Source organism: Doryrhamphus excisus, chromosome 1 (assembly GCF_030265055.1).
Source record: "Doryrhamphus excisus isolate RoL2022-K1 chromosome 1, RoL_Dexc_1.0, whole genome shotgun sequence".
Lineage (NCBI taxonomy): Eukaryota > Metazoa > Chordata > Actinopteri > Syngnathiformes > Syngnathidae > Doryrhamphus > Doryrhamphus excisus.
In genome coordinates this window covers 25,295,889-25,307,549 of record NC_080466.1, presented here as the reverse complement: position 1 = coordinate 25,307,549, position 11,661 = coordinate 25,295,889, and the positions used below count along the sequence as shown (strand labels likewise).

Here is an 11,661-nt window from a genome sequence, read left to right as displayed (position 1 = left end):
CTTCATGGTGCATTACCGCCCCCTCCGTTGCCTCTGCGTCATTACATTGTGCACCAGAGTCGAGTCTCACTATCTTTCAGATATTTCATGATGGTTTTCCTTCACCAGTGCTGTGCAAATTATTTAGAAAAGTAATGAGTTATAGTTACTTGCTGATATTATTTATAAAGAAATTGAATTAACAAGGGAATAGTTGCTGTAGTTCCCATGGAAAGTAATTTTTGCATTACTTCAAATATATCAAATAATTGACATATTTGTAATGGAATTCTTTGCTGTGGGACCCTCTGATCGGGGTTTTATGGTGCTGATACCAATCCCGATAATCTAGTGTAGCAGGGTATATCTGGTGTACATGATGGCTCAACGGCAGATTGGTCCATCATTGGGGGTGGAACTTCTGGTTATCTTGTCCTGGGCCCAGGCATGAGTGAGGCCCAGGACTGGTGTGTGTGTGTGTGGAGAGGGGGGGTGGGGCCACTCAGGCCCTGGTAACAAGGGTAGACGTTTTAGGCCCGGGATGAGTAACATGCTAGTACCTGGTGACCACAGAAGATTTAAATATTTATTAAACACATTTCAAATTTGCAAACAACAGTACAATAAACAATAATATCGTAACAGTGTGTACGAGTTATGCTTTACCACATCAGAGAAACATTCTCAAACGTTAAAAAATACCTGAACAGCATTGAAACGTTGTATATTATATTGACAAAAGTTTAAAAAATTGATTTTTTTGACACTGAATTAACCAAGTCAACCAAACAGCCTCCAGGAACTGCCACCGCACTCGTGCTTTGAAAGAATGGAGTCACTTTGTATCCATTTCGAGTCCGGTTCTCACCCTAATAGTCTGGAGGCTGGGATCCGTTCCCTGGTACAAGACCTCTTCACCGTCATTGTCTACCACAAAGAAAGACAGACGTCATCATCCACCATGAATCTTTACAGTGATCTGTGTTGCTTCAACAACTTAAAACACCAAAAAAGGTTTGGAAAAAAACATTGCAAAACGAAAGTACTCACTTAATTAAAGATTGTTGTCATAGATTAATAAAAAACTATGAAATTAAGTGATCATTTTGATACCATTTTGACACACCTCGTAGTGAGTTTTCTGAACCGACGCCATTTTGGCTGTGATGTCACAACCAGAATAAATTCTGGCAACCAGTTTAAAACAAACGCAGCCATGAACAAAGCCAAGAAAGTGACATTCATTCATTTGCGGGGGTGCTGGAGCCTATCCCGGCTGTCTTCGGGCAAGAGGCAGGATACACCTTGGACTTGTGGCCAGCCAATCACAGGGCACATATAGACAAACAACCATTCACACTCACATTCATACCTATGGACAATTTGGAGTGGCCAATTAACCTAGCATGTTTTTGGAATGGGGGAGGAAACCGGAGTACCCGGAGAAAACCCACACATGGGGAGACATGCAAAATCCACACAGAGATGGCCGAGGGTGGAATTGAACTCGGGTCTCCTAGCTGTGAGGCCTGCACGCTAACCACTTTACCACTGTGCAGCCCCAAGAAAGTGACATATTCACGACACAATTACACAATAATAACATTCACTGATAGTGTGCTGTGATGATGATGACATAACACACACAAAAAAATACCACAGGTATGTTTTTGTGATTCTAGGATTTCTAGAATAGATCTATTAGATCTGGGGCGGCACGGCGGTCTAGTGGTTAGCACGCAAACCTCACAGCTAGGAGACCAGAGTTCAATTCCACCCTCGGCCATCACTGTGTGGAGTTTGCATGTCCTCCTATGCGTGCATGCGTGGTTTCCTGGTTTCCTCCCACATTCCAAAAACATGCTAGGTTAATTGGCCACTCCAAATTGTCCATAGGTATGAATATGAGTGTGAATGGTTGTTTGTCTATATGTGCCTTGTGATTGGCTGGCGACCAGTCCAGGGTGTACCCCGCCTCTCGCCCGAAGACAGCTGGGATAGGCTCCAGCACCCCGAAAATGAATGAATGAATCTATTAGATCTAGTAGTACATAGATCAAGTAACATTAGATTTACTTACTGCATGCTTACGTACCGTGCATACAAAGTCCCTCCTTGTCGATGACGTAGTTGAGCACAGCAAAGGGAGCCACGGGTGACTTGGCAACCAACAGCTGAAAAAAAGAAAGATGACAAGAATACAACTGCAGATTAGAAATACATGCAAGTCAATGGAACCTCAGTTTCCGTTATTAAATTGTTCCAAATCGACTGAATTCAGACTGCAATAACCACCATGGTAGTTGTTTTTTTTCTCAAATTCGGTACTGTTTCTCACCTTCATTAATGTTCACAATGCTACCACTTGCAAATTTCTTTCATGTGGTGGCTTATTTTGTACCCATGATCATTAAAAAAACAATGACTTGATGACTTATGGTGTAAGTGTGTTAGTCAGTAAAAAAACTACAGTCTATGACATCATAGACACATCATTATGGGCTAAATGTACCCCACCCCACTCCGGCTCACTGTGACATCACAGCGGACAGGACTTCCTTATATGAGCTCTCCCCCTGCCCTGCTGTTTGTCGAGGATGTGAATGTGTTAGCACGGAGCTAACGCTAATGGCTTCCAGGAAATATTTGTTCATGTTTGAACTTGCTGAAAGATCAAACATCAGGCAGAAGTGGTTGGGGTTGCAGATTCCTGGCTAGCAAGAGCAGAATATGGGACAGTTTTGTGAACAGCAGTGATGCGGTCTCTACGTCGGTCCGTTGTGGTGAAGAGAGAGCTAAGCCGAAAGGCAAAGCTCTCAATTTACCAGTCTACCTACGTTCCTACCCTACATACGGTCATGAGCTTTGGGTAGCGACCGAAAGGACAAGATGGCGGGTACAGGCGGCCAAACTCAAGTTTTCTCAGGGTGGCTGGGCTCTCCCTTAGAGATCAGGTGAAAAGCACTGTCATCTGGGAGAGACTCTAGAACCGTTGCTCCTCCGAATTGAGAGGAACCAAATGAGGTGGCTTGGGCATCTGGTTAGGATGCCTCCCTGGGGAGGTGTGCAGGGCACGTCCAACTGGTAGCAGACCCAGGACACGTTGGAGAGACTACGACTCCCAACTGGCCTGGGAACGCCTCGGGATCCGCCGGGAGGAGCTGGACGAAGTGGCTGGGGAGAGGGAAGTCTGGACTTCCCTGCTTTGGCTGCTGACCTCGGATAAGCGGTAGAAGATGGACGGATGGACGGACGGATGGACGGATGGGCAAGGCTGGACTATCCACCAAACTGTTGCTGAGGCCTGATGGCTTTCCAACGTTACTTGGTCATATTGAAGAGTCAGAAGCGCAAGCTGTCAGTAACAATAGTCACGTTTACATGGATCCAAATATTCCAATTCCATTCGGGTTATTTGAAAATGGCGGCGAGCAGTCATCGCTGGACTACAGCGGAAAGTTCGTTTTTGATACAAACTTTAAAAGAACTGAACGTTCAAGTTGCTGCTTTAAAAAAAATCGTAGCAACGGTCCCAACAACTGTGGTAATCACACTCTCGTCCGCCATCTTCGATGAATCACATGATGTTGTTTACATTTTACTGCGCATGCCCCATTGACTATTCCATTTGACTATAGCTGTGCATGTAGACAGGAGATTGGAATATTCCTTTCCATGTATACACTGTTTTCTGGTACATCATTTGGAAAGAGGAAAATCTCCTCATGTAAACGTGGCTAATGTCATTGATCAGTCTGCCAAATGTGTTTATTTTGTATAAGTAAGCGGTTGTCTGTGTAGCATTATAGAATGTGTATTCAAGGAGCGTCTTACCTGCCTGCATGCAAATTACAAGCTCACCGATGTCTGGAGTTGCTAATAGCCTTTTCCACCACAATCGCTGGATCTACCCTCGTTTTTTTTAAACACCAGTAGTCTCGCAAAAAACGTTTAAAGACCAAATTAAGCAAACCAATGTAGCTATCAATGCATTTATTATCAACTCATATAACAACAAAATCAGAAAGTGGGGTTCAGCTCTAGTCCAGAAGTCCTCAGGAGTGTGACCAATAAAGCTGAGTGGGCGCGCCCGGAGGCGGGAATAAATTAAAATTAAATTTCGGAAAGGGCGGCACGGTAGTCTAGGGGTTAGCGCACAGACCTCACAGCTAGGAGACCAGGGTTCAATTCCACCCTCGGGCATCTCTGTGTGGAGTTTGCATGTTCTCCCCGTGCATGCGTGGGTTTTCTCCGGGTACTCCGGTTTCCTCCCACATTCCAAAAACATGCTAGGTTAATTGGCCACTCCAAATTGTCCATAGGTATGAATGTGAGTGTGAATGGTTGTTTGTCTATATGTGCCCTGTGATTGGCTGGCCACCAGTCTAGGGTGTACCCCGCCTTACGCCCGAAGACAGCTGGGATAGGCTCCAGCACCCCCGCGACCCTCGTGAGGAAAAGCGGAAGAAAATGAATGAATGAATGAATTTCGGAAAACCAAGGAAATACAGGTGCAGATTCTGGAATTTCTGTGCGGGTTATGATGTGGAGCTGCTATATAGGAGTCCACACGGTAATACAAAAGGCTGGAAAATGAGCATCATAGGTCCCCTTTAAACACTGGTGTGTCAGGAAATGATTGAAATTGCAATAGTTTGATTGGCTGCAATGTGTCTCTTACCTGTCTGTGGCGTGAATCTATGTACTGTACAATAAAACGGGTGTTGACGCTGTGACTCCAAGTGTTTCCTAAAGCTGCCGTCACAAACCCGCCACAATCCTCCCCAGCAGCCCCTGGAAAACATCCACGCACATGACGGCCTGTCAATGAAACTATTCACATTTTGAACTATGAATGAACTACTCATTGCTTACTTTTTAATGCTCTTTTTATGTATTTCAGGGCTGTAAAATAGTGCATTAACATTCATTCATTCTTTTTCTATACAGCTTATCCTCACTCGGGTCACGGGTGTGCTGGAGCCTATCCCAGCTGTCTTCGGCTGAGAGGCGAATGTTTTTGGGAGGAAATTGGAGTACCTGGAGAAAACCCACGCATGCACGGGGAGAACATGCAAACTCCACACAGAGATGTGCTGTGTGGCCTGTGCAGTAACCACTCATCCACCGTGCAGTCTACATTTAAGTATGCTGGTAAATACACTGAAAACAAGTACATTTAATGGTAATGGTAATGGTTTTATTTGATTTGAACATGCATCAAATTACAATTGAGTGCATCCCATAATCAGTTCCCAGTTCCACATGTCCAAAAGGAGTAGGAAGAAGCAAAGCTTATTAAATCCTACCCCTCCATCTGGTACTTTTACAATCAGTAACTGTTACATTTGTTCACTTCCTGCTTTCCTAATGTAGTTTAAGTTTTTATTGTTTTTTTTTTGTCACGTACCAAAGTACGAGATGATATGACCATGCATAGTAAATATTGTCAATATAGTGATATATATAGCAGGGGGTGCTGGAGCCTATCCCAGCTGCCTTTGGGCGAGAGGCAGGAGACATATAGACAAACAACCATTCACACTCACATTCATACCTTGGAGTCACCAATTAACCACTCGACCGCCGTGCCGCCCGACTCTTCATCCTTGTATTTAGCAAACATCAACTGCTTGTATTGTTTCTTGAATTGGCTCATCGTTGTGCATTGTTTGATTTCCTTACTCAATCCATTCCATAGTTTGATTCCACATACTGAAATGCTATGGCTAGCATAACGTAGTCCTAGCATAGAAGTGTTTCAAATGTACTTCTTCCCTGAGATCATATTTCTCCTCTCTTGTAGAGAAGTATTGGATGACATTTTTAGATAATTGCTTATTGTTAGCATTATGCATTATTTTAGCTGTTTGAAGTTGAACTATATAAACAATTACAAGATGTCTTTGAATGCAACCCTTCCTTGTTCATAATAACAGAGTTTAAAGTGTGATTCAAATGATCTGCTAAACTTTCAACAGTCCTGCTTTCATAACTCTATGTGAGAGCCACCACTCTTATGTGTACTGTAGGCCGGTGTCTCCACACAGGAGCATAATCTAAATTTCACACACTGGACTCGAAACTAAAGCTGGACAAATGAAACACAATACGTACGTAGCTGGAGAGCAGTAGATAAATGTGTATATGTTGGCAGGTCTGGTATTTAGTCCCACTAGTGTATGTGTGCTGCAAAATTCAACACGCACAAATCCCACCGGTGTTCTCCACTCACCTTGATGCCCCGTATGAGTGGTGATCTGGTTGGTCAGGACCACCTGGTGGGACAAAAGGACCGGTTTAGATGGTGAAACTTTGATTTCTCATGCTAACTCCAAATTCATAGTCCAGCTCCTGATTGATGATCTAATTCAGGGGTGGGTCAAATATATTATTTTTTTATTTTTAATTGATTGGCTGGCCCCTCTGGCATCTCTGTGTGGAGTTTGCATGTTCTCCCCGTGCATGCGTGGGTTTTCTCCGGGTACTCCGGTTTCCTCCCACATTCCAAAAACATGCTAGGTTAATTGGCCACTCCAAATTGTCCATAGGTATGAATGTGAGTGTGAATGGTTGTTTGTCTATATGTGCCCTGTGATTGGCTGGCGACCAGTCTAGAGTGTACCCCGCCTTACACCCGAAGACAGCTGGGATAGGCTCCAGCACCCCCGCGACCCTCGTGAGGAAAAAGCGGTAGAAAATGAATGAATGAATGATTGGCTGGCCACCAGTCCAGGGTGTACCCGACCTCTCGCCAGAAGACAGCTGGGATAGGCTCCAGCACCCCTGCGACCCTCGTGAGGATAAGTGGTAGAAAATGAATGAATGAATTTTCCAAATATTGCAACTTCCGCCTACAACCTTCGTAATGTGTCTTTTCATAATACTGCATTATGACTTATGACAAGATTAAATGTAAAATTGTGCTTTTTAACTTGTTAGATATGCTTTTTTCTTATGTTAAATTATGCTGTTACTGCTGTTGATTGTTTTATTGTATTTTTAAACCGTTTTAACTTTAGTTTTGTAATTTTTTTTTTTACATAATTATGACTTTATTCCCATAACATTTATTCAATACTCTTTTGCACAACCTAATCTTTCAAAATTAGAACTTCATTTGCTGTGACTTAAAAAAAGACATCTTCCTTGAAAATTTCAACCCTATGCAACTAAAATTGTATTTATTTTATTTTTATTACTACATTATTGCGGTATGAATTATGATTGTTTTCTCAATGAATAATAACTTAATCATAATGCTTGATATTTTGACTTTATTTTTGTAAAATGACTGCTGATTTTTCTATTTTTGTTGCTGCTGCCACAGTTTGGATAGGCTATTGGGATCAGACAGGAGAACGTGATATCGTCCGTCCCGAGTACTTACAGGGATGTTAAATTGATGAGCCAGATATTTGAGGGCGGTGGCTTCCTGTCCCAGCAGGTTGCTGCGGTGTATCAGGTTGCCAGGCAATGTTGTGTCAAACTCCTTTCTAACCACTGAAGCCACTGAGTCCAGTATGATCAGACCTGCTTCGCTGGAGATGATGAGCTCCTCCAGTCTCTCCAGTCTGGTAAGGACGGAGAGGACGCCTGTTTAGGAAGCATCAACACTTTTTCTTGTTTGTCATGCAATGTTACCAACTCGTGCCACTCTGGACCACCAGTTGTGGTTATAAAAGAACTACAATCAATTAATTAAAAATGTTATTTTGCTTGTGTTTTTCCACTTCATGATGTCTGCCAAGCAGCAGGGTGCCAATGGAAGTGAAAATGAGCATTATATAAAGCTCAAAGAGGAGCTTATGGGGCATTTGGCATTGGGATTTTTAAGCATGCATCAGTAGCGCTCTTTCTGACATACTACACCTGTTGAGGACGTCCTGGCAGGTGAGCTCCCTGAAGACATGAACCCTCCCTGCCATCTGTAAGACTTGCTCCTTGGCGCAGAAGACGTCTGGGAACCTGCTCTGTGCGATCTCCACCAGCCTGGTACCACACACACACACACACACATACATACACACATCATGCTCAGGTCATACATTTGGTCCACCAACCTACCACTCAGTACAGGAAATAATAAATACTAGGATACAGGGATGCTCATTAACGTCGGGCGACCAATATTATCGTCTGACCACAGCACCAGTCATTCTTCAGTAGGTGGCCCTCAGTGGCAAAGGTTTGGACAGGTTTCATGACGCTACAGCGTAGGAATGATACTTCTTAGTATGTGACTTGTAATTCTCTACCAAAATGCTAGGGGGCAGTGTTTTGTTGAGAGTGCGCAAAAACACCTACATTTCTTTGACTAGCTGTGTAGCTTCCTGTGTAGTCATCTGAACAATGGCGACTGAAACCACATCCTGACAACCTGTCTTGGATTCACGATGGACACCCGATTGTAGTTGATTTTGGAATAAAGCTATGGTGTAACAAAATGTAGAAAAAGTCAAGCACTGTGAATAAAAAAAATAAATAAAATTTAACAATAAAAGTAAAAAAAAAAACAAAAAAAACAAATCACAAAAATCAGCAGTAATTACATGAAAAAATATTTTCATGAAAAATCATGTATTTTCAGTGGCATAAAGTATTAATATTAAATGAAAACTTTTTTAATGGTCTGAATATTATGTGGAACAAACAAAACTAGAAATACAACTATTTTTGTTATGTTCCAAAAATAGTTTTGACTTTATTTTTGGAACATAACCTAAACATAACATAAAAATAACCTTAAAAAAAAATATATATATATATATATTTTTTTTTTTTTTTTTTTTACTTCAACTTGTGTTGAAAGTATTTGAGACTTTTTTGCAACGACACATCATCAGTAGGGTAAAACTAACCTGTCTCACGACGATCTAATCCCAGCTCACGTTCATTTTTTTTTTTTTTTTTACGTAATATGACAAAAATAATGCCACTTTAGTAGCATAGAGTTTAAAGATTAAGATTTTTTTTCGTCATAAAAACCAAAAGTGCTTTGAGTGCCTTGGAGATGGAAAAGCACTAGAAAAAACATTTACCATTTCAAAAATATATTGTGGAAGAAGTTATAATATTTTCGGACTAAAGTCACAATATTACGGAAAGTAAGGATGTAAGGATGCAAGGAGACCTTGCATCCTCCATTTTGTACTATGTGGCCCTCAACAATGTGGATGTTCAGACACCTGACTCGCGGATGCACTGTATGTTCCTTGAATAAGCATGAGAAGGTGAATGTTCTCTCTATGATACTTCTATGTAGGATGCTGCTGCAGACCGGAGTATCACCTGTCAGCAGAGAACGCTGACTCCGTGTCAATGTAGATCACGCTGCGGTCCAGACCACCCAGCTCCTTTGGCAGCGTGGCCACAACACTCAGCATGAAACACAACTGAGTCTTCCCACAGCCTGACGGTCCCGCCACCTAAAAAAACTAATCCAGTCAAATAGTCCATTTCGGAAGTCTCATTATGGGATTAGGTAAGAAGTTGTGTTTCCCAGTCCATACCTCCTAAACTAGTTATTTCCCAAGCATATGATAAGAAAGCATTTGTCAGTGTATGGAAACGTACACACATTCTGACTGTTGGAGCTAACAATTCAGCTTGTTGGCTTTCAGAAGAGCCCAAAGCCAACATCCGTACCTCAGTGATGCTCCCACAGGGTAAACCTCCCCTCAGCACTTTGTCCAAAGCTGGCAGGGACGTGGACAAACAACAGTCTGACTGTCGCTTCCACAACTCCAACGCCTGTCGGGAATCATATCATACATCAATAACACTATTACTTATTATCAGGAATCGTATATATTGCATCAATAACACAAATATTTCTTATTCGGAATCATATAGAGTATACCATCAATAACACTAATATTTCCAATTATGAATCATATAGAGTATACCATCAATAACACTAATATTTCTTATTAGGAATCATATAGAGTATACCATCAATAACACTAATATTTCTTATTAGGAATCATATAGAGTATAGCATCAATAACACTAATATTTCTTAGTAGGAGTCATATAGAGTGTACCATCAATAACACTAATATTTCTTATTAGGAATCATATAGAGTATACCATCAATAACACTAATATTTCTTATTAGGAATCATATAGAATATACCATCAATAACACTAATATTTCTTATTAGGAATCATATAGAGTATACCATCAATAACACTAATATTTCTTATTAGGAATCATATAGAGTATACCATCAATAACACAAATATTTCTTATTAGGAATCATATAGAGTATACCATCAATAACACTAATATTTCTCATTAGGAATCATATAGAGTATCCCATCAATAACACTAATATTCTTATTAGGAATCATATAGAATATACCATCAATAACACTAATATTCCCAACACTAACATGGAGAAGATAGTGATAAAGCTTCTGCACACCGTAATGGCCGACGGAGCGATGACTCTGCTCACAGATTCCAACATCTCCAAAGCCTCCTGGTAACTTATGCCTGCAGCGTGCATCACCTCAAAGGGAGTCCTAGACAGCAGGTCCTGAGGAGACAAGGAGCTTCTTTTCATCCCTTCATACAAGCATCAGTCAAGCATGATGTTCACATCACCCAAAAGTAAGCTGACATAGGTGAGTGAGGATTAAGTGTCTTGGATGGATGAAATAGAGTAAAGCTGTACAGGCTGCACACAGGCTACTTTATGTTATATCCATAATTTACCATAGTACTGACCCCTGAGAAAAGTAACATGCTTGCTGAAATGTGACTTTTGTGATGAAATACTGTGTGTGAAACCCATTAAAACAGTGAAGTAGAATAGCACAAGTGTGCAATAGTGAACACTGGCACTACTGTTTGGCATCAAACTTACCTTACAACTTTCTATTTTACTCCGTTTAAGCCGCTGACATAACTCAGGAGACACGCCGGCTCGCTTCAGTGCTCTAGACGCCATTGTTGGCTTTTAAAACTCATTTTACAGAATCAAATAAGCATAAAATACGATTTCGTTACTTTGTTTTCATTCTGATAGGACTGGGTTCTTCTTTTTCTTCGTCTTCTATGATGTGTTGCAGTGGTGTTTTAACTCACAATGGCGTCCTCTACCGCTGCTTAGTGGTAATAGCACCATCCTGGTCAAGACGTTCTATTTGACTGTTGGCTGCTTATCATAAACACTATGCATTGTTTGGCGCTGGCTTCTACGTGGCAATTAAAATGAGTACAATAAAACAATTATATATGTTTGAGCAGATCAATACATCGTTCTGGATTTTCCGCTGATGGATATGTAGACCTATTGTTTAAAGTGGTGTGCTGTATAGTACAATATAAAACAGGAATTAAAAAAAAATGACCAGGAACAAAAAAATAAATATCGATACAGATGGCGGTATCAGTATCGCATCGATACTACTGTGGTGAAATATAGTTATTTTTCAGTTCTCTGCTCTGTAAGTTCACACATATGTGTTTTCTTGTGTTGTTGATACTGTTATTGTTATATTGTGTACAAAGTCAGCGAATGTTAGGCTTAAATTAACTGAATAATGTTTTTCATTTTTTTGCTAATGTTGACAAAATCATGCAAGAAGCCTGACAGATTTCAAGTAAAAAGTGTCGGTAATACAGGTCTTTGTATCTACTTTGTATCGGAGCGGTAGCAAAAGTTGCGGTAT

General features: G+C 41.1%; 1 protein-coding gene across 2 annotated transcripts; it reads right to left on the bottom strand.

Annotated features, from left to right (window-relative positions):
• Positions 1 to 556: 556 nt before the first annotated feature.
• Positions 557 to 11,059, bottom strand: rad51b (RAD51 paralog B). 2 transcript variants are annotated; one of them, XM_058075662.1, is made up of 10 exons: positions 10,854 to 11,059; positions 10,410 to 10,523; positions 9,628 to 9,732; positions 9,271 to 9,407; positions 7,852 to 7,971; positions 7,370 to 7,553; positions 6,215 to 6,257; positions 4,661 to 4,773; positions 2,075 to 2,153; positions 557 to 906 (listed from the first exon to the last, which is right to left on the bottom strand). In XM_058075662.1, exons 1-10 carry the CDS (start codon positions 10,935 to 10,937, stop codon positions 815 to 817), a joined length of 1,071 nt encoding a protein of 356 aa, XP_057931645.1. In that variant the 5' UTR covers positions 10,938 to 11,059; the 3' UTR covers positions 557 to 814. The 2 variants fall into 2 exon arrangements, with proteins under 2 accessions (XP_057931645.1, XP_057931654.1); XM_058075671.1 differs by lacking the exon at positions 4,661 to 4,773.
• Positions 11,060 to 11,661: the final 602 nt, after the last annotated feature.

Excerpts from the sequence above, each read along its gene's own strand:
- rad51b (XM_058075662.1), bottom strand. The coding sequence starts at position 10,937 with ATGGCGTCTAGAGCACTGAAGCGAGCCGGCGTGTCTCCTGAGTTATGT. Across the intron at positions 7,972-9,270 it reads TCAGCGTTCTCTGCTGACAG|GCTGGTGGAGATCGCACAGA; the intron begins GTGATACTCCGG and ends GTGTGGTACCAG. Across the intron at positions 907-2,074 it reads GGAGGGACTTTGTATGCACG|ACAATGACGGTGAAGAGGTC; the intron begins GTACGTAAGCAT and ends TCTTTGTGGTAG.